General features: G+C 47.2%; 1 protein-coding gene across 2 annotated transcripts in view; it reads left to right on the top strand.

Annotated features, from left to right (window-relative positions):
- The first annotated feature begins 5,395 nt into the window (after positions 1 to 5,395).
- cul9 (cullin 9) overlaps positions 5,396 to 23,231 on the top strand; it is a 45,210-nt gene continuing 27,374 nt past the window's right edge. For both annotated transcript variants that reach the window (XM_030071209.1, XM_030071210.1), the window contains exons 1-16: positions 5,396 to 5,754; positions 8,045 to 8,746; positions 13,762 to 13,916; positions 14,290 to 14,901; positions 16,947 to 17,088; positions 17,355 to 17,545; positions 18,151 to 18,337; positions 18,785 to 19,003; positions 19,527 to 19,719; positions 20,504 to 20,705; positions 20,880 to 21,070; positions 21,251 to 21,447; positions 21,945 to 22,093; positions 22,269 to 22,357; positions 22,786 to 22,891; positions 22,974 to 23,201. In XM_030071209.1, the coding sequence (XP_029927069.1) occupies positions 8,050 to 8,746; positions 13,762 to 13,916; positions 14,290 to 14,901; positions 16,947 to 17,088; positions 17,355 to 17,545; positions 18,151 to 18,337; positions 18,785 to 19,003; positions 19,527 to 19,719; positions 20,504 to 20,705; positions 20,880 to 21,070; positions 21,251 to 21,447; positions 21,945 to 22,093; positions 22,269 to 22,357; positions 22,786 to 22,891; positions 22,974 to 23,201 (3,558 nt within the window). In that variant the 5' untranslated portion in view covers positions 5,396 to 5,754; positions 8,045 to 8,049. The remainder of the gene's footprint in view (positions 5,755 to 8,044; positions 8,747 to 13,761; positions 13,917 to 14,289; positions 14,902 to 16,946; positions 17,089 to 17,354; positions 17,546 to 18,150; positions 18,338 to 18,784; positions 19,004 to 19,526; positions 19,720 to 20,503; positions 20,706 to 20,879; positions 21,071 to 21,250; positions 21,448 to 21,944; positions 22,094 to 22,268; positions 22,358 to 22,785; positions 22,892 to 22,973; positions 23,202 to 23,231) is intronic.

Genomic DNA, 23,231 nt, shown 5'->3' on the forward strand with positions numbered 1-23,231 from the left:
CGAAAAACTGAAAATCAATTAAATAATAAGAAAAAGTATTTAGTGCGCTAAGATTAAATATTATTGAATGATTACATATGGAGTTATGTAATAACTTGGTGTTATAGGGCTATGATAACAATGACAGATTTTTTTTAATTTTGGTGTCACGTAAGATCATTTCTGAGACCAGCTGGAATCCATGAATCCATGGTTTATGCAATTTTTTTTTTTAATTTTCTTATAATATTTCTATGATATTTCTATGATCCCTGCAGCACAGTGCAGCAGGACTCTTTCTCTCTCTCTCTCTCTCTCTCTCTCTCTCTCTCTCTCTCTCTCTCTTTCTCTCTCTCTCTCTCTCAGTTAATATTCTGTCTGTCTCCGTGACCAGCAGCATATTGGCAAAATAATCCATGCATAATAAAGCCGCCTGTGTCAATACAGGCTTTCCCAGAGGACCCCGCACACACACACACACACACACACACACACACACACACACACACACACACACACACACACACACACACACACACACACACACACACAAGCACGCACGCACAAGCACGCACACACACATTCTCGCACTGCATCCGTTCCCTGCGTGGTCAAACCGCAGCATGAGTACCTAACATGATGCACAGTGATATTAACATCACGGCGAGCATGTCGGTGTCACCGTGTCTCTGACGTCATCCCGGTGATGCTGACCGTGTCCGAGCTCACGAGAGGACAAACACACACACACACACACACACACACACACACATACACACACACACACACACACACACACACACACACACACACACACACACACACACACACTCACCTCCCCAAGGTGAGACCGGACAGCCGTCCATCCATCCGCGCACACAGTGAGCCGTCCTCCGTCCTCTGGCCGCCCTCCGTGCGCTCTGAGCCGCGGAGAGAGCCGCGAGGGTCCCGGTCGGGTCCGGTGTGGTGTGTTGCGGGATGTTGCGGGGTGTTGCGGTCCGGCTGTCCGCTTCAGTGTGTCAGAAAGTGTCGGCGGAGGAGGAACCTGCAGAGCGGAGCTGGAGCTGTGGAGGAGGACGGATCATCCACTGAAGCAAGTTTGCTGTGTGAGGAGGAGGCATGTGCTGAATAAAGAGGAGCTGCGTGCGTGCGGGTGCGTGCGGCCGCGTGCGTGCGTGGCGAGAGTGTGCGTGTGTGTGGAGAGAGTGTGCGTGTTGCTCTCAGTGAATAGCAGCAGAGATTTCCTCCCCATGGTCCTAAAGCACCCCAGAGCCTCCGATGGCCCATAGGGATGGTCAAAATGGGATCCGGGGCCATCCAGGGGCCCCTGAGAGTCCTTCAGAGGGTCCTCAGTTTAATTTCAATGTCATTCAATTCACGAGGAACTGTTAGGATTCAGAAAATGTGTGAGAGATCATTTGAACAGTCTGACATTGAATCTATTTAACACTTTGAGATCTGAGACGACTCACTAGATTGATTTCAAACATCAAGGGAATCAAGGTGATGAGCACTTTATCAAAAAAAATTACCAGAACATTAGTATAAAATATCAAATAAATAAATTCATAAATAAATAGAAAATTTGCACAAAAAATGTGAAAAGTAGAAAAACTATAAAACAACTGATAATAACACCATATTAAACATTAGAGGGTCAGACTCCGATCACAAACCAAAATATCAGGTTCCCTCACGTCACGTCAGACGAGGGTCTGCGGCTTTGGAACCTCAAGTCTGAGGTTCAGAACATGAACTGGTGTGGGCTGCTCAGAGAACAAAAAAGGTTCTCCAGAGAACCAGATAACAAATGTACATGCCTAAAGAACCATTTTCTGATACTAGAAGCCTGAGGATCCTTCCATGTGGTTCTTCACAGAACTATGAAGGACTGTGTTCTGGCACAATCCTACAGAACCTACAGAACCTACACAGCCTACAGAACCGCCATCTGCTGCTGAACTTAGGAGAAAAAAAGGGGTTCCTCAGAGCTACTTTAGTCAGGGTGATGGTTCTACATAGAACCGTAGTGTTTCAAAGAAATCTAAGATTGATAATAATGATAATAATGATAATAACAATAATAATAATAATTATTATTATTATTATTGTTGTTGTTGTTGTTGTTAATAATGATAATAACAATAATAATAATAATAATAATAACAACAACAACAACAACAATAATAATAATAATAATAATAATAATAATAATAATAATAATAATAATTATTATTATTATTATTATTATTATTATTATTATTATCATCATCATCATTATCATCATCATCATTAGTAGTAGTAGTAGTAGTATGAGGGTTCTTTACAGCACCATAAAGGTTCTATGTATGGTCATTTGAGTATGCTGCTAAAGGGAACCTTCTTTCAGGAAGGTTCCAGTTGAACCCTTTTCTGAATCTAGAACATTTTTCCTAAAAAGATCCAAGGTTAAAGGTTCTCTGCAGAACCATTTGAGTGCAATGCTACAGAGAATTTTTCTGAAGGTTCTTTACGGCACCATAAAGGCTTCTGTTACAGTACAAAACTTAAGAACCGTTTGCTGGTTCTGTGTAGAACCTGTTTTTGTTCAGAGAGCAGCAGGTGAATGTCTGAAGACAAAATGAACCCAGAATGTTTTAATGTCTTTTAGGTTTTTAACGTTTTTTAAGTTTAAACCCCCGTCCCAGTTCCTCTGCATGTCCAGAGGTTCCTCTCCAGAACGTTCCTCTGCTCTCCTCCCAGAGCGAGCAGTGGGCTTTCAGAGCTGCCACATCACTCCTCCTCCCTTTCCTCCATTCATTCCACTACGATATGAACATGAACTTTCAGAGCCTTCACACTTTCTTCACTCCAGTTTTCCATCAGTGGAATAAAGTCCTCCACATGAGTTTTCCTAAAAGCAGCAGCACTGTTGGCTTTTCAGGACTTTTTCACACTGAAACGCTCCCTCCTCCTCCTCCTCCTCCTCCTCCTCCTCCGCCGCCAGGGAAAATAGTCCCGGGGAAACGTTTGGTTTCCACAGCCAATCATCAGCTGTGTGGTTCCTGAGTGTTGAGGAAGCAGAACATTATAAGGCGGCTGCTTCAACCACAAAGTCACATTTTGGTTCTATGATGTGAAATCTGATTTGATAAAAGGTTTGTTGAGGTGGAGGAACATTCAGGATCAGTGTGGAGGAGCTTTACAGTTTCAGTCTTCACGTGTTGGTGCAGGTCGCGCATCCTGCAAACTGCTGGGACTAAACTTCCTGATTTTATTCACAAATTGAATGCAGCTTCATCAGGAATGGATTATCTCTGACTGAAAGTTGAAGTTTTCGTGTTTCATCACACCAGTCTGACCAGTCTGATCCTGGTAAAACGTATCAGGAGCCTCCAGTGAGGATTTTAAAGCTGTGTTTGTGTTTTGGCGTCAGTGAAGCTGCGAGGTGTCTGCTGAGAGCCTCAGAAACACTACAACCAAAAATCTGCTTCCAGGAAAGGCCCGACACAGTGGACTGAGTCGGGAAGCTTGACTTTGCATCAGTTTACACTTTATAGTGGACGTGCAGTTTCTGTTTAGTGTAAATGTGCTGCAGCAACACTGCAGCGGCTTTTATTCTTAGTTAGCGTCCCTGCAGAGAGCTCATGAGTGAGGCTGTTCCTGCGTAAATCAGTAAAACATAAAGTGAAGCGTCATGGAGGCCGAGCAGCTTCACGTCAGCCAGCAGGTCAGAAACAGCTCCTGTGATCTGGAGGTTTGGCTTTTTGGCTTTTTTGATCATATTTGGATTAATTGGATTAACCTAAATTTCAACACCATGTGTTTTGCTCACTCGTCTTAAAGGTGCAGTACGCTCAATTACCAAGGGTCAGATGAGGTGAGGACCATTTAGACTCAACAAGAGGGGACAAAAGTGAAAATAAGCACATGATGGTTGAATCTACATGGTTCTCATCCACCCAAACATGCTTGTTTTTGTTGGTTGAGTCCAAACAGCTCTCACTCCACTTGACCCTTGTTTTTACAAACTGCACCTTAAAAAAAAACTCCAGACACACACCACTGTATTATTATTTGTGTGTGTGTGTGTGTGTGTGTGTGTGTGTGTGTGTGTGTGTGTGTGTGTGTGTGTGAGAACGTCACACATCACATGGGTTCTACTGTCATTATTTAGTTAATTTGTTTTGGTTTGACATTATTCCTGCAATGCTTCTCTCTCTCTCTCTCTCTCTCTCTCTCTCTCTCTCTCTCACACACACACACACACACACACACACACACACACACAGAGTTCAGATGGTTGCTGCAGAGTGTGAGGTGGATGTAACACACAGCCTTGCTGCCCTCTGCTGGTCAGCTCAGACCACTGCAGGCCTTTCTGCCCCAGGAGGCTTCACTCAGGTGCACAAATCTCCCATAAGACACTGCAGCCGGGCGCCCCAGGTGCTCACCTGATTTTTTTCCAAGGATGCTGAAGGAATTTTCTACATTTTGAGTGTTTTTGGCGAGGGTTAGGGTCAGGCAGAAGTTGGTTATGGCTAACATCAGGCAGAGGCTGTAGGATTCAACTTTATTGTCCTACCAGCTCACATTTACATGTTAGTGGTAGGGAATGGATGTAAGTCAATTAGTTCATACCTTCATCATCCTAAGAAAAAAAATGTCAGAGAAGTGGCAGGGCAGGAGGGGCAGGGTGTGTCGTCATCCCCTCAGAGCAAGGCACTGATGACAGGCAGAGGTTGCTGGTTGTGTTCCCTCACGCTTTCTGGTTTGGATCAAAGCTGCACAACATCAAACACAGCGTCAGGTTAGATCTGTGTGTGTGTGTGTGTGTGTGTGTGTGTGTGTGTTTATGAGAGCCGACCTCATTAAGAGCAGAGGCCCCCCTGTGTGTGTGTGTGTGTGTGTGTGTGTGTGTGTGTGTGTGAGTGTGTGTGTGAGACGGTGCCGTCTGGAGCCCAGAGGAAACATCTCACTGTGACGTTCTGTTCATATAAAATAAGTAAAACAGAGAGCAGCTGTGATGAAGACAAAGTTTTTATGTCCTTCTGCTTTCCTGAGTATTTTTTAATGTCAGTAATTTGACTTTTCTTTACCACGTTAATCTGGAAAATTCCAAGGTTTTTCCTCAGAATATCAAACCCTCTCCTCAGCTCTATTTGTTCTTTCAGCAGCCCTGAGCCGCCGTGGTACAACAGGGCCTTTGGTTGTGTCGTGTCTGGATTTTGACCACCGAGCGTTGGGGGCGCTGTTCGGCCTGACGAGCCTCACCCTGAACCCTGTAGACAGACGAAGAAGAAGAAGAGACATCCAGTCATATCAGAGAGCAAGAATTGAAACAAACGCTCACTCTCTCTGGATTTCCAGGCCCCGTGAACGTCACGACGCAGCTCGCCCGACACCTTCCGCTCAGATTGACTGAAAACCACACAAAGCAAAAGGATTTCAATCCCCACAGACTAAACAAATATAACCTCTCCGTCATGAGCAGTCTGCGTGCCAGGCCTGTGCCAGAGCGGTTTCTATGGCAACGGCTACGCTTACGCCGTCCGCATCCGTGACGAGCTCTCGAGCAGAGCGGAAGATGGGGAGATTTTCTGCGCTGCCGAGTGGCGCCTCTTATCAATAGACGATCTCCGGCGCCGTTCCTGTCACAGTGCGCATTCCTCGGTCCGGAGCAGCGGTGACTACAACACGCCAGCAGGCTGGGAAACGACACATTGCAGCGGAGAAGGAAACTCCATCGCTTGAGGGGGAAAACGGGAACGAAGGGTAAAGTCTGTGACGCAGCAGGTAAGCCGGGAGGAGCCGGACACGGAGCCGTTTCTCCGGGCGGGCTGTCCGGGCGAAGCCGCTGCGGCCGAGCGGCTCGCCGGGACAGGCCCAGCTCGGCTCCTCAGCCCTCACATCCACACACACCGACACACAGCTCCGCCCCGCCGGGACCCGCCGGGACCCGCACGCACAGCCTCACAACGAACTCCCGTCCACAAACCGAGAAACTGAAAGCAGCCTTGCTCATCGGCGAAGGCAGACGGCATGAAACCCTGTTCTCCTCTGTTCGGCGCACTAATAAGTCACCTAGCCGCGCGTACAGTCAAATAAATATAATTATTAAAACTTTTAAAGCGCCTCTCGTTATTTTCTGCTGTCATGTAAGTCGCCGTCACACAGCAGCTTCCCGTCAGTTCAGCTGAGATGTCAGAGTTTAGCGTCGATAAGGAAGAGACTGGCGGACTGTGGTCACTAAACCCTGCTAAACCCTGCTAAGTCACCAAACCTCATGAGTCTGGTTCTAATGGCAAATTAGATTTATCCACAGACAGGGCCTGGTCAAACAGGGTTTCTGCTGGAGGTTCTGTTCATGCATATGGGCTTCTACTCTCCAGGATTTAACCTGACTCATTTAACTTCCAGCTCATTAGCTCACACGGCGTTCTGCTCTTCTTTAAGGTAGTTTCCACCTGTCCGGACCGTGAAGTCCTGAGCTGAACCCGGACCGGACCCGGACCGGACCCGGGCGGCATGCTAACGCTAACATCACTTAGCTCGTCAGGCTGTTGCACTGAGGCGAGACATGAAGGCTCAGGCTAATCTCTGGAGGTTTGCTGGAGATAAGCGCCAGCTAGCAGAGTTTAAGAGAGACATGCTAGCAGCAGCTAACACACTAAGTCGACTGGTTCATGTTGAATTAACTCTTTAAGAGGTGAACTGCGTGTTCATGTCACTGTCTGAAGGCCGGTGTGTGTGTGTGTGATTTGGCTCGCTGTGTTAGCAGCAGCCTGCCGGTCAGTGGTCAGTGTGAACGGCACCTCCAGCATTTAGCCGGGTCCCGTGTCGGAGGCTAACGTTGGGAGCAACACGCCCAACATGTGACAGCATCTGAGGGATGGAAAGGGGAAACGTGTCGGTGAAACGAAAATGAAAGCCAAGCCGAGTGTGGGTTAAAGTGTGGGAGTCATGAGTCCATCAGGTGGGAGTCACAGCTGTTAATCTGACTCTACCTGGCAGTTCATTCGTGACTGTGATTAATTTTGACTTCAGGTTTAGCCTGCAGGTGCTTCAGGTCTCCAGCTGTCATCACACGTGTGCAGCCTGCCTGCTGCTCATGGACAGGCACTGTAATGTGGATATGAGTAAAATAACAGAAAACTGCATCCCTGTGCTGTACTTATATCACAATACAACCATAACCAAAGCCCAGATGATATCTGCTCTTATGCACAGCAGGCGCTGGAATTGTAGTTGATGCTTTTAGCAGGTTGGATGGCTTGCTGGTATTTTTCATTAGTTTTTATTTTTATTTTGTTTTGATTTTAGTTTCCTGTCCAGTTGAGTCTCCAGAGTGGGTTCTCTGGTCCCAGCTGAGTTGTTCTTGCTGTCAGTGTCAGTGGGAGTTAGTTGTTTTATTTTAATCTGGTCACTGTTTGTCAGAATAGCTCTTCACTTTATTTGGTGAACTAGCATAATCTACAGAGAACCCATTTTCATCCAGAGATCTGGAGGTCAGAGGTCAGACGACCCTGCTGAAAACAGCCACGCCAGTTTTTCCCTCGACAACGTTCAGCTGAAATTTGCAGTGAGATTTATCCGCCTTGCTGACAACCTTGCATGACATGCTTGGTGCCAGCAGATTCATTAAGTTGTCTAGTTTCATACGACACCAGTATCTTTCCTCCAAATTGAGCCAGTAATAAAAAATGGATTTAAAATAAAGAATTGCAATACTTAAATACTTCTTTGTTCATTTGTATTACCTCATGTAAGGCCCTAACCCTAACCCTGAATCAGACGGCAAGCGCCTGGCATGGTGGCGATTTCAACAAAATGAAACCCATGTTAGCATGAACGTGCTTGTATAATCTTGCAGAAGGTCAGGAGGGGTCAAATATGGAGGAAATGGTCTAATTTAGAGGAGAATATTGATCCGTTTGAATACATTTAGTCTCAGTTTTTAAGTGGGCAGTTTGGCTTTAGGATCCTCTCTGAGCAGCAGCCAGTTGTTGTTCATATTGTGATTTTTCTGTTTTCAGTGAATTGTTTTGGTTCACCTGGTCTAACATGTTAACCCCGCCCCCTGCAGCTACCATGGTGGGCGAGCGCCGCAATGGGAACCTGCTGGTCCAGCTCGGCCCGAAGCTGCAGGCTTTCCCCGAGGAGCTGATCCGCCAGCGCCGCACCCACGACGGCCAGACCGAGTACCTGATTCGCTGGTCGCTGGTCACCATTGACGATGGCACGGGCTCTGGAGGCGTGGCCGGAGAGGCAGGCGGAGCCGGGAGCGGGAGCTCGGGCGTGGGCGGGTCTGGCGGCTCGACGTCAGGCGAGAGCAAGACGGAGAACATCTTGATGTGGATGTCGACGGAGGACGTGTACGCCAACTGCCCCACCCTGCTGGGCAAGAGGAAGACGGATGCCCAGCGCCCCGCCCAGCCGAGCCAGAAGGAGGAGCGGGAGGGCGAGGCGGTGGACGGAGGCCAGAGGATCGGCGGGGAGTTCCCCACCGACGTGACCTTCGATGAGGTGGAGCTGTCGGACATGAAGGATGACGTGAAGAACCTGGTGCGCCGCGCCAGGAAGCAGATGGCCAAGAAGAGCGACTTCGCCATCAGCATCACACACACCATCCACGTGCTGAGCGCCTACGCCAGCATCGGCTCGCTGGTCGGCGTCTTCAAGGAGACGGGAGCGCTCGACCTGCTGATGGAGCTGCTGTGCAACAAGGAGCGGCAAACCAGACGCAGCGCCGGGAAGATGCTGCGGGCGCTGGCATCGCACGACGCAGGTAAGACAAACACGCTCTTCTGGTTTATCTGGGTTCTGTGGCAGGAGGGCCAGGACGTTACACACATTAAACACTCACAGACGGACAGGAAGCTTTTACTGTCACATCACAGGGGCTGACGAGCACCACAGTGTACCTGTTTACCTGGCACATTCCCAGTTTTAGCAGCCAGGCAGGTGGGTCTGTTGTCTGCTCTCCTTTCCGTAACCTGGGAATTTTTTTTTTCAATTTTGTCAGTAGTTTTGCTTCATTTTTTCTGTTTCCTCAGTCCATCTCTGAGCAACATTTAAATTCACTGTTTTTATGTCTGAGCCGAGTCCAGCTCCCTCCCCAAAACTGTTGAGTCAAACAGCCAGTCAGATCAAACCAGCTGTTATTATTATTATTATTAGTATTATATCATTATTATGTCATTATCATATCAGCCTCCAGGCCAGCAGGGGGCGTCTATTCCAGTTGCATTTCCAAAGTCAGAGCTCCTGTTTACGGCTCGACTGGAGCTCAAGTGTTTAGGGTCAGAATTATCGGGTAACCATAGCAACCTAAAAAAATGGATGCCGTTACAAACGTTTACAAGTCGGGCAGCGTTGGTGATCCCGGGTTCTGACTCATCACGAGTTTGAGGTGGCGTTCATGTGCTCGTGAACGCATAACTAACATTTCCAATGGGCACTTGAAGGCATCGCTGCTGTCACCTCCTGAGCGGGACCCAGACCAGGTTCCAGGAACTACACCTGGACCTGTGTCGTTGCCATGGAAACCCAGTGGACGCGGTGACTAGGGGCGGGCCGCAGTCTGATGTGTAAACGATAACGAAGCGGTCTCATACAGCAAGTCCAAAATAACAACAAGCTCACTCTGTTTCTTCTGTTATTCCTCCATTATAATGTCAGGCTTCCCAACTGGAATCACTGACTTTGAAGGGAAAAATTGGAAAAAAAACAAAAAAACAGCTCCCACCCACGAGATATCAGTACACTATTGATGTAGTATTGATATATTATTGATATATTTCCCAGCCCATCGGCTACGCCAACTTCCTACAGTGGAAAAGAACCGTCTGTTTGTGGATTTTGAATGTTCACACTTTATGTAAAGCTCCCATTGTGGGACTTATCAGTGTGGTTACACAAGACACACACACACACACACACACACACACACACACACACACACACGGCCTGCTGTAACCGCTGTGTAAAGGTGATGTAACCGTGCAGTGTAAACGCTGCACAAAACCAAACTAAAGCAGCAGAAGGAGCGCGGTCGGGAGTCTGGAGTCTTGTGTTCTCACGCTGCAGGTTCCTGAGGTTCTCGGTGAGAACGTGGCCGGTGCCGGTCGTGTCCGGGTCAGGTGGAGCTCCGGCCTGATAAAGCGGCCGCAGGGTTTCCATGCGGCGTTATCTGCGCCGCTCTTATCAGCTGCTGCAAACGACTCAGTTTCACTTTAACATTTAAGTGTGATGATTTATTTTCAACATGTCACAGAGCTGCTGACAGTGAACTAAACCAAAACACACACAGTATCACAGTAGATACTTAATAGAAAAAATAATGAGAAGGAAATGGTAATGTTACAGAAATTATTATTTGAAAAGGACCTGGCTCACCCACATTTTTCTTACTGTTCTTATTGTTTTATTTATGTATCTCACTACACTTTTACTTTTTAGCATTGCTAATTTTATCCTGTTTTTAATTAATATAGTCTTGTATTTTTCTTTATTACCGTTTGCTTTAGTTGTCTTTTATGTGTTCCTCAGCATCACTCAGTGTGTATTCTGACGTTTTAAATTAATAAAATGAGTGGATGAGTAGGAAGAAGTAAAACTTATTTAATCCTACTTCTTTTTCATGCTTTTATACCTCTTTCTATTCAACAAATCAACACCTGGCATCATGTAAAAGTGTTGAAATGAGAAACGGCTCACACACTGCAGAGCTCCAGTTTATTGCATCAAAAACATTATGATGTTTCCGCACTAATCTAAAGGGAAACCAGGCTTATTGCCATTTTATATTGATAAAAATTCTCTTTTGGTAGTCACATTTAAACTGGTTCAAATCTGTTTAAATACAGACGTCCTGCATTTTAAAATGACGTTCTGCTGCTCGTGTTCACAAAACCTTTATGGCAGGTCAGCAGGAAGAGCGTTATTATTACATGTTGCTTTGAACAGCATGGGAACCAAACTCATAAACGCCTGAGCTCACAGGTGAGCTCTCCACAGTCAGCATCACTGACCTTTTTAAATATAGAAATAGAAAACCTCTATCTTCATTGTGCAAGTACAACAAAGTGAGATCGCTCCTCCTGACTGCTGCGATTAATAAGACGATTAAAGACAGACGGCACACGTCCAGTAAATATGAATCTAAAATAAACAGATATAGAGAGTCAAGAGCCGCCATCTAGTGTGTAGGTGATACCCCACGTGTGTGTGTGTGTGTGTGTGTGTGTGTGTGTGTGTGTGTGTGTGTGAACCTCTGCGCTGATGTGACTGGGTGTGTGTCGGTCAGTTTGACACTCCTCTCCTTCACTTCCTGCACACAAACACCGTTACCATGGTTACCAACGCCTGCCAGTTTGCAGCGAACAGGAGAACGTCAAGTTTGACTTTTGCTTTAATCGCCGGGACAGGACCTAACGTCAGCCCGCACACACACACACACACACACACACTGCCAACACACACTGCCAACACACACTGTCTGTCACTGCTCTGCTCTGCACTCCTGTGTCAAGACAACACAGAATACAAGGATTATTGGGGTCATTTTTTTGGCATAAATTGTTGAATCAGTGTTAATATCAACAGTGAAGACAGTGAGGAAAACTGTTTTTTTTTTTTTTTTTTCCATGACTAAGACGAGACGAGACGAGCTAAAAATAGATCAGAGATGACAACAGCTCAGACGACTCGTGTGTTTTTCATTGAGACGAGACAAGACGGGACCAAAATGTTATCAGTCGACTGTCAGACGCTCAAAAAATCCCCCCTCTGGTGTGTCTCAGAATATAACCCCGCAGTGTGCCGCCCTGTCATTGGTAGAGGTTCAGTGTGCCGCCCTGTCATTGGCTGAACTGGTTAAATGAGGGCGGGGCCACAGCCACAACTTTCCTGATAATGCTGCACACAGAGCCCCTCAGGAGCCAAGGAGCCGCCCTGAGCTGCTGCTGCTGTGATCCTCTGTCAGGACCAAAATCACTGCAGGTGCTTCTTGCAGCTTCAGGTGGAGCAGCTAAGTAAACAGAAAGTTGATGTGCAGTAAAGCAGCAGGTCAGTGCAGCTCCTGTTCTCCTGCCCTGCACTCGGCATCATTAAACACATGGAGCTCATGGAGTGCAGCTGAAATCAGCCGCGTGTGTCCGATCAAAGCTGCTTGGCTGCTTTCATTGGAAAAATCACAAAAATGCATTTGACTAAAATGAGACTAAAACCTTGATAGATTTTGTCGATTAAAACTGGACTGAAAGTAATAATTCAGACGACAAAATGTGACTAAAACTAAAGTGCATGTTAGTCAGAAGCCTGAGGCAGCTGATCCTGAAGCAGGAAGTGTGTGTCGTGTGTCGTGTGTGTTTCAAACGGAGGCGACGGCTCGTCTCCTCTTACTGACGAACCTCCTCGTCCACCTCGCCGACACCACTTTGTTTTCCTTCCTGGTTTCTTAGCAACCGGGTTTGTGTCGTCATGGCGCCGCTGAGCCGCTGAATGAAAACACTTCAATTACACTTGAGCAGCCGGGCTTTTATTTTCCAGAGGAAGCAGGACAAGAACACAGTATGACATAATTATTAAAATGAGGTATTTAAAGGGCTGATCAGTGATGCTGCATCAACGTCAGGTTTCTTTTGTTTAAATCCATTTAACCCTTTCAATATGAAAAAGTGATTTATTTATGTTTTGGCCCAAATGTCTGTGGACGGGACGGGACTGTGTTATTCCACCTTGTTACACGTCTGCATTTCTGTGGTTTCATTGGTCTGGAAGACAAAAAGAAGAATGAAGTCACAAGTTGAACACTGGAATTGTCATCATTTCTCACTCATTCATTCATTCATTCATTCATTCATTGGTGAGTCATGTGTGGATCCCCTCTGTGTGAAACATAAACCCCACGTCTTTTACTGTGAAATGAAACTTGTAGTTATTTTCTGCAGAACAGGAAGTGTCAGATATAAACTGTGACTCAGCGCCGAGCGGCTCGACGCTCACGATTTATTTCTGCTGGCCCAGCTGCCACTTTCCTTTTCCTCAACAACATTTTTATTACATTTTGAACATGTAAAGAAACGTGCACAGGGCATGTGTGGGGCGCACGGCAGATGGGACAGATTTACAGAGAATATCCCCCAAAAAAAAAAGAGCACGTCATGTAAATCTTATCCCAGTCAGCCCAGCTGGTCCAAGACGTGAGACGGTCTTTGTCCCTGTGGATTCAGCTTTTATAGACAGAGAGAGAGAGACATGTCGGCCGGCAGCGTCCGGCAGGGCGTTTTTTAATTGGGTGACTGACAGTCGCAGTCTGTCATCTGCAAAACAAAACAAAAAAAAAGAAAAAGTAGTTGATCTGCTTTGATCTCTTCATGGCACCTGAAAAAATTAATTTAAAAAATATTTTTTTTGCTTGAGGCCCCTAAATGTGCAGGGACAGGACTGTGTTACTCCACACGGTTTCATGTCTGTACTCCTGTGTTTTTTTTCTCTGGTGAAGAGGAATGAAAGTATTATTAAAGTCTGAGTGACAGAACTGAATATTGATCAGTTATGAGCATCATGTTTCTGCCTCTGATCATGAAAGCTGATGAGACCTCAAAGATGGAGTCACAGTGTTTAGTGTTGGGGCCCATGTACCTGTCCACAGTACCTTTGCATGTCTGGGCCCAGCAGCCTAATGTTTTGGTTTGTTACTGGACAATCCCCCTCTCTCCCTCTCTCTCTCCCTCTCTCCCTCCCTTTCTCTCTTCCTCCCTCCCTCCCTCTGTCTCTCCGTCCCCCCCCCCCCTGCAGGAAGCCGGGCGTACGTCCTGCTGTCTCTCAGCCAGCAGGATGGGATTGAGCAGCACATGGACTTTGATAACCGCTACACTCTGCTGGAGCTGTTCGCTGAAACCACGTCGTCCGAGGAGCACGGCATCTCCTTCGAGGGCATCCACCTGCCTCAGGTACACCGGGGGGCGGAGCTATTTGGGAAATGGCTTTGAATTCATTGACAGTGTAGTGTCCTTATATGTTGTAGAGCTAGTTCTATTCCAAAACACCAGAAGAAGAGAAAAACATCACTCTGTGTGTGTGTGTGTGTGTGTGTGTGTGTGTGTGTGTGTGTGTGTGTGTGTGTGTGTAGGGATTCACAAATATTGACTTGTCAAGGCCAGTATGATTCTGATTATTAGTAATCCAGCAAATCAATAACTGATATTTAAGGCTGATATTGATCTGCAGTAAACTGTCAGACTGATGATTGGTCGATGGCTGGCACGATGCCTTGCTCGGCAGGTGTTTGGGAGTTGAACCGGTCACTGTCTGTTCTGTTCTCAGATCCCGGGGAAGCTGCTGTTCTCTCTGGTGAAGCGTTACCTGTGCGTCACTTCTCTGATGGACAAGCTCAACACGGCGGGGGCGGAGTCTAGCTGTGACAGGCAGGACGCCGCCGCCTCCCCGGCCTCTACCTCCTCGTCCTCCTCCAGCGCCGCCCACCAGACGGAGCAGCTGCGCGTGCAGCGAGAGTTTGAGTTCACCATGGCGATGGCCAACCTGATCTCGGAGCTGGTGCGCGTGATGGGCTGGGACCGCAACCGCCAGCCCCCGGACGGCTCGCCGCAGGGGGGAGGGGGCGTGTGCGGGGAGGAGCAGGGCGAGGCGGCGTCCCGCCCCGTCCTCAGATCCATCTTCCAGCCCCGGTTTTCCGCCTCGCCCGTCAGCCTCGCCGTTGGCCCGGCCGTGGCCACGCCCTCCGCCCCGCCCAAGAAGAAGACCAGCAACGGCTTCAAAACACGCACAGACTTCACCAGCCGCGCGGCGTACGTCGAGTACGTCCAGGACAACCTGAAGAGCGGCATGATGGTCCGCATGATGGAGGACTACGAGGAGGTGAGCGCCGGAGACGAAGGAGACTTCCGCTATAGCAACGATGGATCTCCACCTGTACAGGTGAGCGCCCACACCGCGCCGTGTTCATGGAAACAGCATTTTCTTATTGTCTGAATTTTTTCCTGGATTAGGTCAGAGTTGGGATTAAGATGTGGAGTATTCCAGCTTTAGTCTGGTCACTGAAGGTGCTGCAGTGTTTTCACCTTCATCCTGTAAACACACGAGCCTGTAGAGCCTCAACCATGTAAACGACAGGAGGAGTCACTAACCTGCATTTAGGCTCCTACAGAGGGAACAGCCAGCTGAGTAACATCTGGGGAAGCACAGGCTTTCTGCCTTCATGATGCACTGCGTTACCATGGTTACACTGTCACCGGTAACCAGCAGGTGATGTTTGAGAAATTATTTAAAAATCCTTTTCTCTAGAACATGAGTCTAAAATAGTAAGTGTGACCTCAGCGTGAGCGATTAAAGCAAGAATGAGTTGAAGTCAGTTTCATTCACACGTCTCAGGGTGAGTGTCGCCCCGGGGCGGCGCGACACTCACCCTGAGACGGCCCGGGGCGGCGCCGGGTCAGGCGAGTCGCCCCGGGGCGGCGCCGGGTCGGGCGAGTCGCCCCGGGGCGGCGCCGGGTCGGGCGAGTCGCCGTATGAGTGAACCCAGCCTGTTCTGGCTGAGGCTGCTGCTGGTTTCACCTCCTCTTCCTCCTGTTGGCATCAGAGAGTGTGTGTGTGTGTGTGTGTGTGTGTGTGTGTGTGTGTGTGTGAGTGAGAGTCCTGACAGGAGGCAGACAGTAACACTCTGCCAGTCTCTGTGGAAACATAAAACTGGTCCTGGCGTCTCCTCTGCTCAGAAACGACTTGAGTAAAAAATTAAATCTCAAAGCCGCTCAGAAGTTTGTTACCAAGCATCTAAATCCCAGTTTAAACAAAGTCTAGGACTAAATCTGCAGAGTCCGTCTTACAGCTGATCTACGGGATTTTGGAGAACCTCAGGAAGAACCAATCTCTGAATGGAAATAATTTAAGAATATTCAGAAATGTCATTTATTTTTTTTCTTTCTTTTCAATGTGTTTTCCATTTTCGTCTTGCTTTTATGTGCTACTCTTGTGATCTTGTACAGTCGCATTGCAAACTCTCTGCCACGGTCGTGAGGCGCTTCGGCTCGACTCCTGTTGTTTCTAATAGAAGATTCTAATAGAAACAAAGGGACTCGACTCGACAGGCCCAACTCTCCCGCTGATCTGAAATAACCGTGAGAGGAAGAGCGATTCTCAGCTTTAAGAAATGTGATAAGTTGCTTTTATGCTTCAGTTTGAAAACAGGAGCACATTTCAGACTTTGGCCCTTTGAGAAGCCTGATAAATATGGGCCCTGATCACTGAACAGCTGAGTTTGGACAAAACCGTTGATAGAAATCCCGATTTCTTTTCCTCCAGTGTTTGAGATACACAGGTGTGTGTGTGTGTGTGTGTGTGTGTGTGTGTGTGTGTGTGTGTGTGTGTGATGAATATGCAGAAATTAAAACTGAAATGAAACCCCGTGGGTCTGTTCAGACCTGGCAGTAACATCTGTGCTGGACGCGGGTGGTCTTGATTTTTGAATTTTCAAAAGGTCACAAAGTTTTAAAAACTCAAGTAGTTTCTGCTAACGATCATTTTCTCTTAAAAAAAAAAAAAAAAATTGTTTTTACTGGCTCCTAGTAGTAACACAAGAGCTTGAAAATTTCTTGAAGATGATGAAAAAAAGGAGAAAATTACCAACAACAAAAAAACATCATTCTTAATAAAAATGTTATTAGAATCAGAATCAGAAATGCTTGATTGATCCCCAAGAGGAATTTGGGTCAGTTGCAGTTGCTTAAATTTTGAGAATATATCAGAAGCATAAGTGAAATTCTAAGAAATAGAGAAAGAAATAAGAAATATAAAAATATGTGCATTAGAAATTTGTTAAAAAAGAAAGCAAGTGCATTATGCATGAATGTGTGTGTTAATCCTAAAGGTGAGATCAGTGATGCTGCATCAGATGTGCTGCTAAGAACACTGCACTGTTTCTGTGTGTGTGTGTGTGTGTGTGTGTGTGTGTGTGTGTGTGTGTGCAGGTGTACTGGAACTCTCTGAACAGGACGTACTGGGTTCACTGGCACATGGTGGAAATTCTGGGGAACAGCAGCAGCAGCCAGGCGGAGAAAGAGACGCAGGAGAAAGCCTCATCACTCACCGAGACACTCAAACTCACCGCAGGTAACACACACACACACACACACACACACACACACACACACACACACACACACACACACACACACACACACACACACTGTGACAGGGATGATGATGTGATTTTCCACAAACAGGAAATGAAATTGACAAGGAGATCCAGATCCAGGTGTGAGTTGTGCTCAGAGTTGCTGTGTGATGTGTGGGATGTGATGTAGTTTCCTGTCAGGCTGCGCTGGTCCAGGTGTTGTTCGGTCCAGCAGGTGAGTCTGTGTCCTGTCGTCCTGCAGTGAGCCAGACGTTCTTCTCCAAGCCCCCGGGCGGCCTGTACTCGCTGCCCTACCTGTCCGAGGGCCTGCAGGCCGAGGCGCCCAGCCTGAGCCGGGCTGAGTGGTGGGAGGTCCTGTTCTTCATCAAGAAGCTAGAGCCCAAACAGCAGCAGGAGGTCAACAGCATCCTGCTGCAGAGCCTGGACGACCAGGTAGGAACCGGCCAATCAGGAGCCGCGCTGCAGGGCCGGGGATGCTGCCTTCATGTCGGCTCGGTTTATTAAAGTGCTTTCAGTCTGTCAAGGCCACAGTTATTATGGTTTTGTGTTTCATTCATTAATTTGTTTTAAATTTTTGTTGTGGGTACAGTTTAGTGTCAGCTCGGTCTCCAGATTGGGTTTGCTGTTTTCAGTTGAGTTTTTCTCGTTTGAAAATGTTTGGTTTGGTTTGAGTGTTTGTCAGAATAGCTCTTTACTTTGTGAAGGCGGTTGACGTCCCAGTCTCAGTAAACATCAGCACCATCAGTTTTAGGTTTTAGTTTACTTTTAGTGAACTATAATAATAATGACTGTTGATCAGCTTCAACACAACCCAAGCCAGATGTTAAATCACTGACTTGATGTTTCACAGTGAACCAGCAGCTGGTAGTTTTTGTCTTGATGAAAATTTGATGTTTTGTTGCTTTTATTTCAAATGAAAACATCAGTCCCCTTCACTAAATAATGACCCAGGAGCCTTTCCTCCCACCATGTGACGTCTCTTCATCTCTGCCCTCTTGCCCTCTTACCTCCCCCCATCTCCTGCTCCTCTTCCTCAGGAGGCGGAGCTGGACGACTCCGCTCTGATTGGCTTGTCGGTCCCGGGCGAGGTGGCGAAGAAGCTGCTTCACTACCTGAAGCAGAAGCTGCCGTCGTCGTGCCTGGGCGACCTGCTGTGCTCCCACGCTTTCTCCAAACACTACCTGAGGAGAGGAGGAGGAGGCCTGGAGGACGAGGAGCTGCTGGGTGAGCTCAGACATCCACCTCAGATGAACGAGTCTGAGCAAAGCAAAAAAAAAAAAAAATGCAAAGACAAAAACATCAAGTAAACATGTAAATGCTAAAATAAGGTAACAATACTAAAAACAGAATATTTACAATGAACGCAAAGGGGGAACAAACTCGATTGTACCACTTCCAGTTTTTTTTTCAGATATAAAAACAGATAAAACCAAACTGAGAAAGACCAAAACTAAACCAAACTTTATTATTACAGTACATTCTGTACAGTCAGATTCAGTGCAATGCAATGTTCCAGAGGAGAAAAATAGACAATAAAACAGAACAAGACAGTCTCACAGTGTCGGGACTGCTTTGGCTTATTGTTGGTTACTCTGAGTGAAATCTGATCAGAGCTGACATCCTGATGCCTGACAACACACTTGGTGATGTTGACTGAGTTTCGTCTCTCAGCTGAAGGCTCCTTGGGTTCCCCTGGCCTGGGAGGAGGACAGGGCGCCTCCTCTTCATCATCAGCCTCGGCCTCCTCTTCCTCAGCCATGGGCTCTGTCTCCAAAAAAGCCAAGAAGGAGCCTCCTGTGGACTCTGCCTTTGGGAGCCTGGACACCGAGAGCGAGCTGCCGACGGAAGACGACAGCAAGTACCCCGAGGATCTGGACGAGAAGATGAAAGGTGTGTGTGAGGGTGTGTTTGCATGCTTCAGTGCTTGGCCTTTCTTTGTGAAATGACTGAATAAAATATCTGCTGCCCTGCCCAGAGAACCCTATGATTTGTGAGAAGAGAATTTCAAGCAAGTGACTCATAACCACCCACACATCAGCGGGTAAATTCCTCCGGCTGTCTGAGTCAAAGAGGCTGCTGGGAAATGTTGCCAGGCGGCCAGCCAGCTGTCGTCTGGACTCAGCTGATCACATAAAAAAAAAAAAAAAAAACGTTAAGAATGATGACATCAGATCGTAAAGTTAGAGGAAGTGATGTCACAGCAGGAGCCTTTTCCTGTTAGAGATGTACAGAGAGCAGTGTGACCCCATCCTGTAAACACCCCCCCCCCAATTGTTTCTGCTCTAACCTTGTGTATGTCTATTCTTATGAGCATGAATCAAGACTTATTCCTCCCATCCCTCCCTTGATCTGTCCATTCCTTTCTGTATCAATCCAAATACCCATAATTCACCTGTGCCCCCGCCCTGCTCAGTGTTCAACAACCTGCGGGTGCAGGGGAAGAAGACGGTGTTGGAGAAAATGGGTGAGGTGGTGGACATCCTGAGGAAGGGTGGCTCTGATTCTGCCCAGCAGCTGGCCGGCATCCTCTTCATCACCAAGCTGCTGGAGGAGGAGGTGACGCTGGAGAGGAGCACCCTGAGGACCGACTCCACTCAGACCTTACGGTGAGATCTTCAAAACCTCTTCCACAAACCTTAACTTCCAGATTGCCCAACAACTCCACAAACATCTAAAATCCCCCCACAAACTCCCTTTAAACCTCAACGCTCCAGATCGTCTGTTCCCTTTCCGACCCCCACGGACCTGCAAACCGCTAACACAGTTTTACGACCCCCAGACCCTCTAAAGTCAGAATCAGAATCAGAATCAGAATCAGAATACTTTATTGATCCCCAGGGGGAAATTACTTTTTGTTGCAATAACAACTCCCACTCAAAGTGTAAAGTAAAAAGAGCAATTAGTCAAGAAAAATAAAGAAAGGAATATAAATATAAATATAAATATAGATATATATAGAATAAAAAGAAAGAAAAATATATGTACAAGTGCAAACATGGACAGGAGTTATTGCACTATAGGTCATTGCACCTAAATATGGTATAGAGTATGGATTATTGCACAGGTTATTGCACATAAGTATGGTATAGAATATGGATTATTGCACAGGTTATTGCACATAAGTATGGTCCTCCTCCGTAAAACCCTTACAGACCTCCGTCGACCTCTCGGCCTCCTCCATAAACCCCCCTTAAGCCAACCAGAACCCTCCAAACCTCTTCTAGACCTCCAGACCTCCTCCACACATCTCAACCTCCAGATCCCCCACATCAACTTCCCAAATGTCCACACCCTCTCTAGACCTCCAATCATGTAAAATAGTTTTAAGATACAGTATAAAAGAATAAAAACAGTGGAAGTGTGTTAGACAGCTGTGTCTGTGTTGGACAGGGACAAAGTGCTGAAGCTGCTGGTGGAGCTGCTGGCCTCTCAGTCTAAAGAGGTTGTGATCAGCACTCTGCGGCTCACTCGCCTCCTCATGCTCAAGTACGAGTGGAGGGTTTCCTTTGCTACCGAGGGAGGAGTCAAAGCCATCCTGTCCTGCATGCAGGAGTTCACTACGGTCACACAGGTCCAGCAGGTGGCGCTAGCAGTAAGTACAGGTCCAACCGCATGGGATTTTCAAGACATGATGATGTTTTTGGATTGGATTAAACTGTGTTTTTGGCAGATTTCACTTTATGATGCACCCTTTGCAGACCTAAGAGTAAGGAAAGTGTGACCGATTTGAATTGAGGTTTCTGATCGGATGTTTCAATCCTGTCAGACACTGAGGGTGATCACAGGAGCCAGCAAACACGACCTTCGCAGCGTCGGCAGCAGTCTTCCTCTCTCGGAGTCCGGGACCCAGATGATGCTGGAGATCTTCGCCAGCATAGGCTCGGCCACGCCCGAAGGCTCCAAAGGCCTGCTGGGGGCTATCCCTGCTGCCATCGAGCTGCTGCTCAATACTAAAGGGTAACAACCAGCTGCATATTTTACACTGAACTTAACTCACATTCCTATCCAGATTTACTGTCAGTGTAATGTTTCAGTTTTACATTCTGACTTTCAAAATCGATTTATTCTGCATTTTATTTATGAACTGAGAAGGAGCTAATTCAAGTTTTTCGTTCTGATATCAACCCGGCCGCACAGCTGTATGCTGTCAGTGCGTAACGGCCTGCTGGTCATCATCATGCTGATCTCTAACCATAAGAGCCTGGCGGAGCAGCTGGTGGCGTGTGATGTCATCGCCGTCCTCAAGAAGTGTCTGTCTGCCCCGAGAGCCGAGACGATGCTGGCCATCATCGCCCTCAACCACATTTCCATGGTGCACAAGCTGGAGAGCAAAGGTACGGAAGACACCTTTAACACAGCAGCTGTGTGTGGTTACCATGACGACTCAGGCTGTGATGTAACACGGCACGGTGATGTAAGAGGACTGATGATTGATGACTGATTGATGACTGATGCGCTGACTACAGTGTTGTAACAGAGATGAGTACAGTGACAAAGCAGTACTGATAATGCAGTAATAATTATATATAATAATAACAGTAAGGTAACGGTATTGATGATGTCACAGCAGCTTAACGGTATTGATAACAGTGTGGTAGAGGAACAGTATTGATAACAGTGTGGTAGAGGAACAGTATTGATAACGGTGTGGTAGTGCAACGGTATTGATAACGGTGTGGTAGAGGAACAGTATTGATAACGGTGTGGTAGTGCAACGGTATTGATAACGGTGTGGTAGAGTAACGGTATTGATAACAGTGTGGTAGAGTCACGGTATTGATAACGGTGTGGTAGTGTAACGGTACTGACGGTGCTGCTGTGTGCTGCTCAGAGTCGAAGGAGGAGCTGGACTTCAAGGACACGGAGCTGAAGATGCTGGTGGTCAGCCTGAAGGAGCTGACGGCCACCAAGGAGGTGATCCTGACGCTGGAGCAGCTGCTGTGTGACGACAACGCCCAGCTGGAGGAGGAGCGCAGCCAGGTCAGCTGATCATTACCTGCCAGTGACTCGCTGTGGGCGGGGCATGTGACGTGTTTTTTTTGGTGTTTTTTACCTGCTACTTGTATACATTTGCTCTTCTGTTTAACAGTATATCTGCCTGTCTGTGTCTGTCTGTATCACAAAAGTAATGATAATTGTTTTGCTGTAATTGCAGGTGACTCGCAGTCGTGACACCTACCAGGATCTGGTTCGTCTGATGGAGCAGCACCGAGCTGACCGGGCCGTCCAGCTCTCCATCCTTAAGTAAAAGAAAAGATAATAGCTCTTGTGCCCCAAAATGCAGCAACCACAGTGACCTTTGACCCTAATCTAAACTTGAAACCTCATTCTAATATTGCACTAAGGATATTAAGGCTGGGACAATGTGTTTATCTCTCGAGTCAATACTATCAAGATACGTGGGTGTTGATTCAACATGTATTATGATTCTTAAGTATTATGATAGTACAAGTATTACAGTTTGATATTATGATTTATTGTGGTTTTGTTTTTTTAATTCTTCTCTAGTTTGTGTGTGTTAGCATGACCTGCTAAGTGCATGCGAATCGTCTAATTTCATGATACCAATAGTTTTACTTTAAATCGGTGCAATAATAAAAAATCAGAAAAAAATGATTGCGATGCGCCCCTAGTGGATGTATGTGATGGCAGCAGAGCACCTGTTTCTTCAGGATCCTGAACAAGTTCCTGGATAATTACCAAGAGGACGTGCTGCCGTGGCACGAGAGCATCGAGCCCTGCCTGTCTTCCATGACGGCGTTCATCAACGACAGAGAGGTGAGACCCGCACCTGTCCCAGACCAGCCGGCTGTTTGATATGAAACACGTGGCGCTGAGAGTGAAGCTGTTTCCTCTGCAGGTGGTGCAGCTGTTCATCCGCTTCCTGTACCGCCTGGCGTCGCTGAACAAAGACTACGCGGTGGTGATGTGTCGCCTGGGGACCAAGGAGGCTCTGGTGAAGGCTCTGGACAAACACAGCACCAACCTGCTGATGGTCACCGAGCTCCGAGACCTCATCACCGACTGCGAGAAGTACGCCAGCCTCTACAAGAAGATGACCACCAGCGTGTTGGCAGGATGCATCCAGGTAAAAACCACAGAGAGAGAGGATGGACGC

This window comes from Myripristis murdjan, chromosome 15 (assembly GCF_902150065.1).
Source record: "Myripristis murdjan chromosome 15, fMyrMur1.1, whole genome shotgun sequence".
Taxonomy (NCBI): Eukaryota; Metazoa; Chordata; class Actinopteri; order Holocentriformes; family Holocentridae; genus Myripristis; species Myripristis murdjan.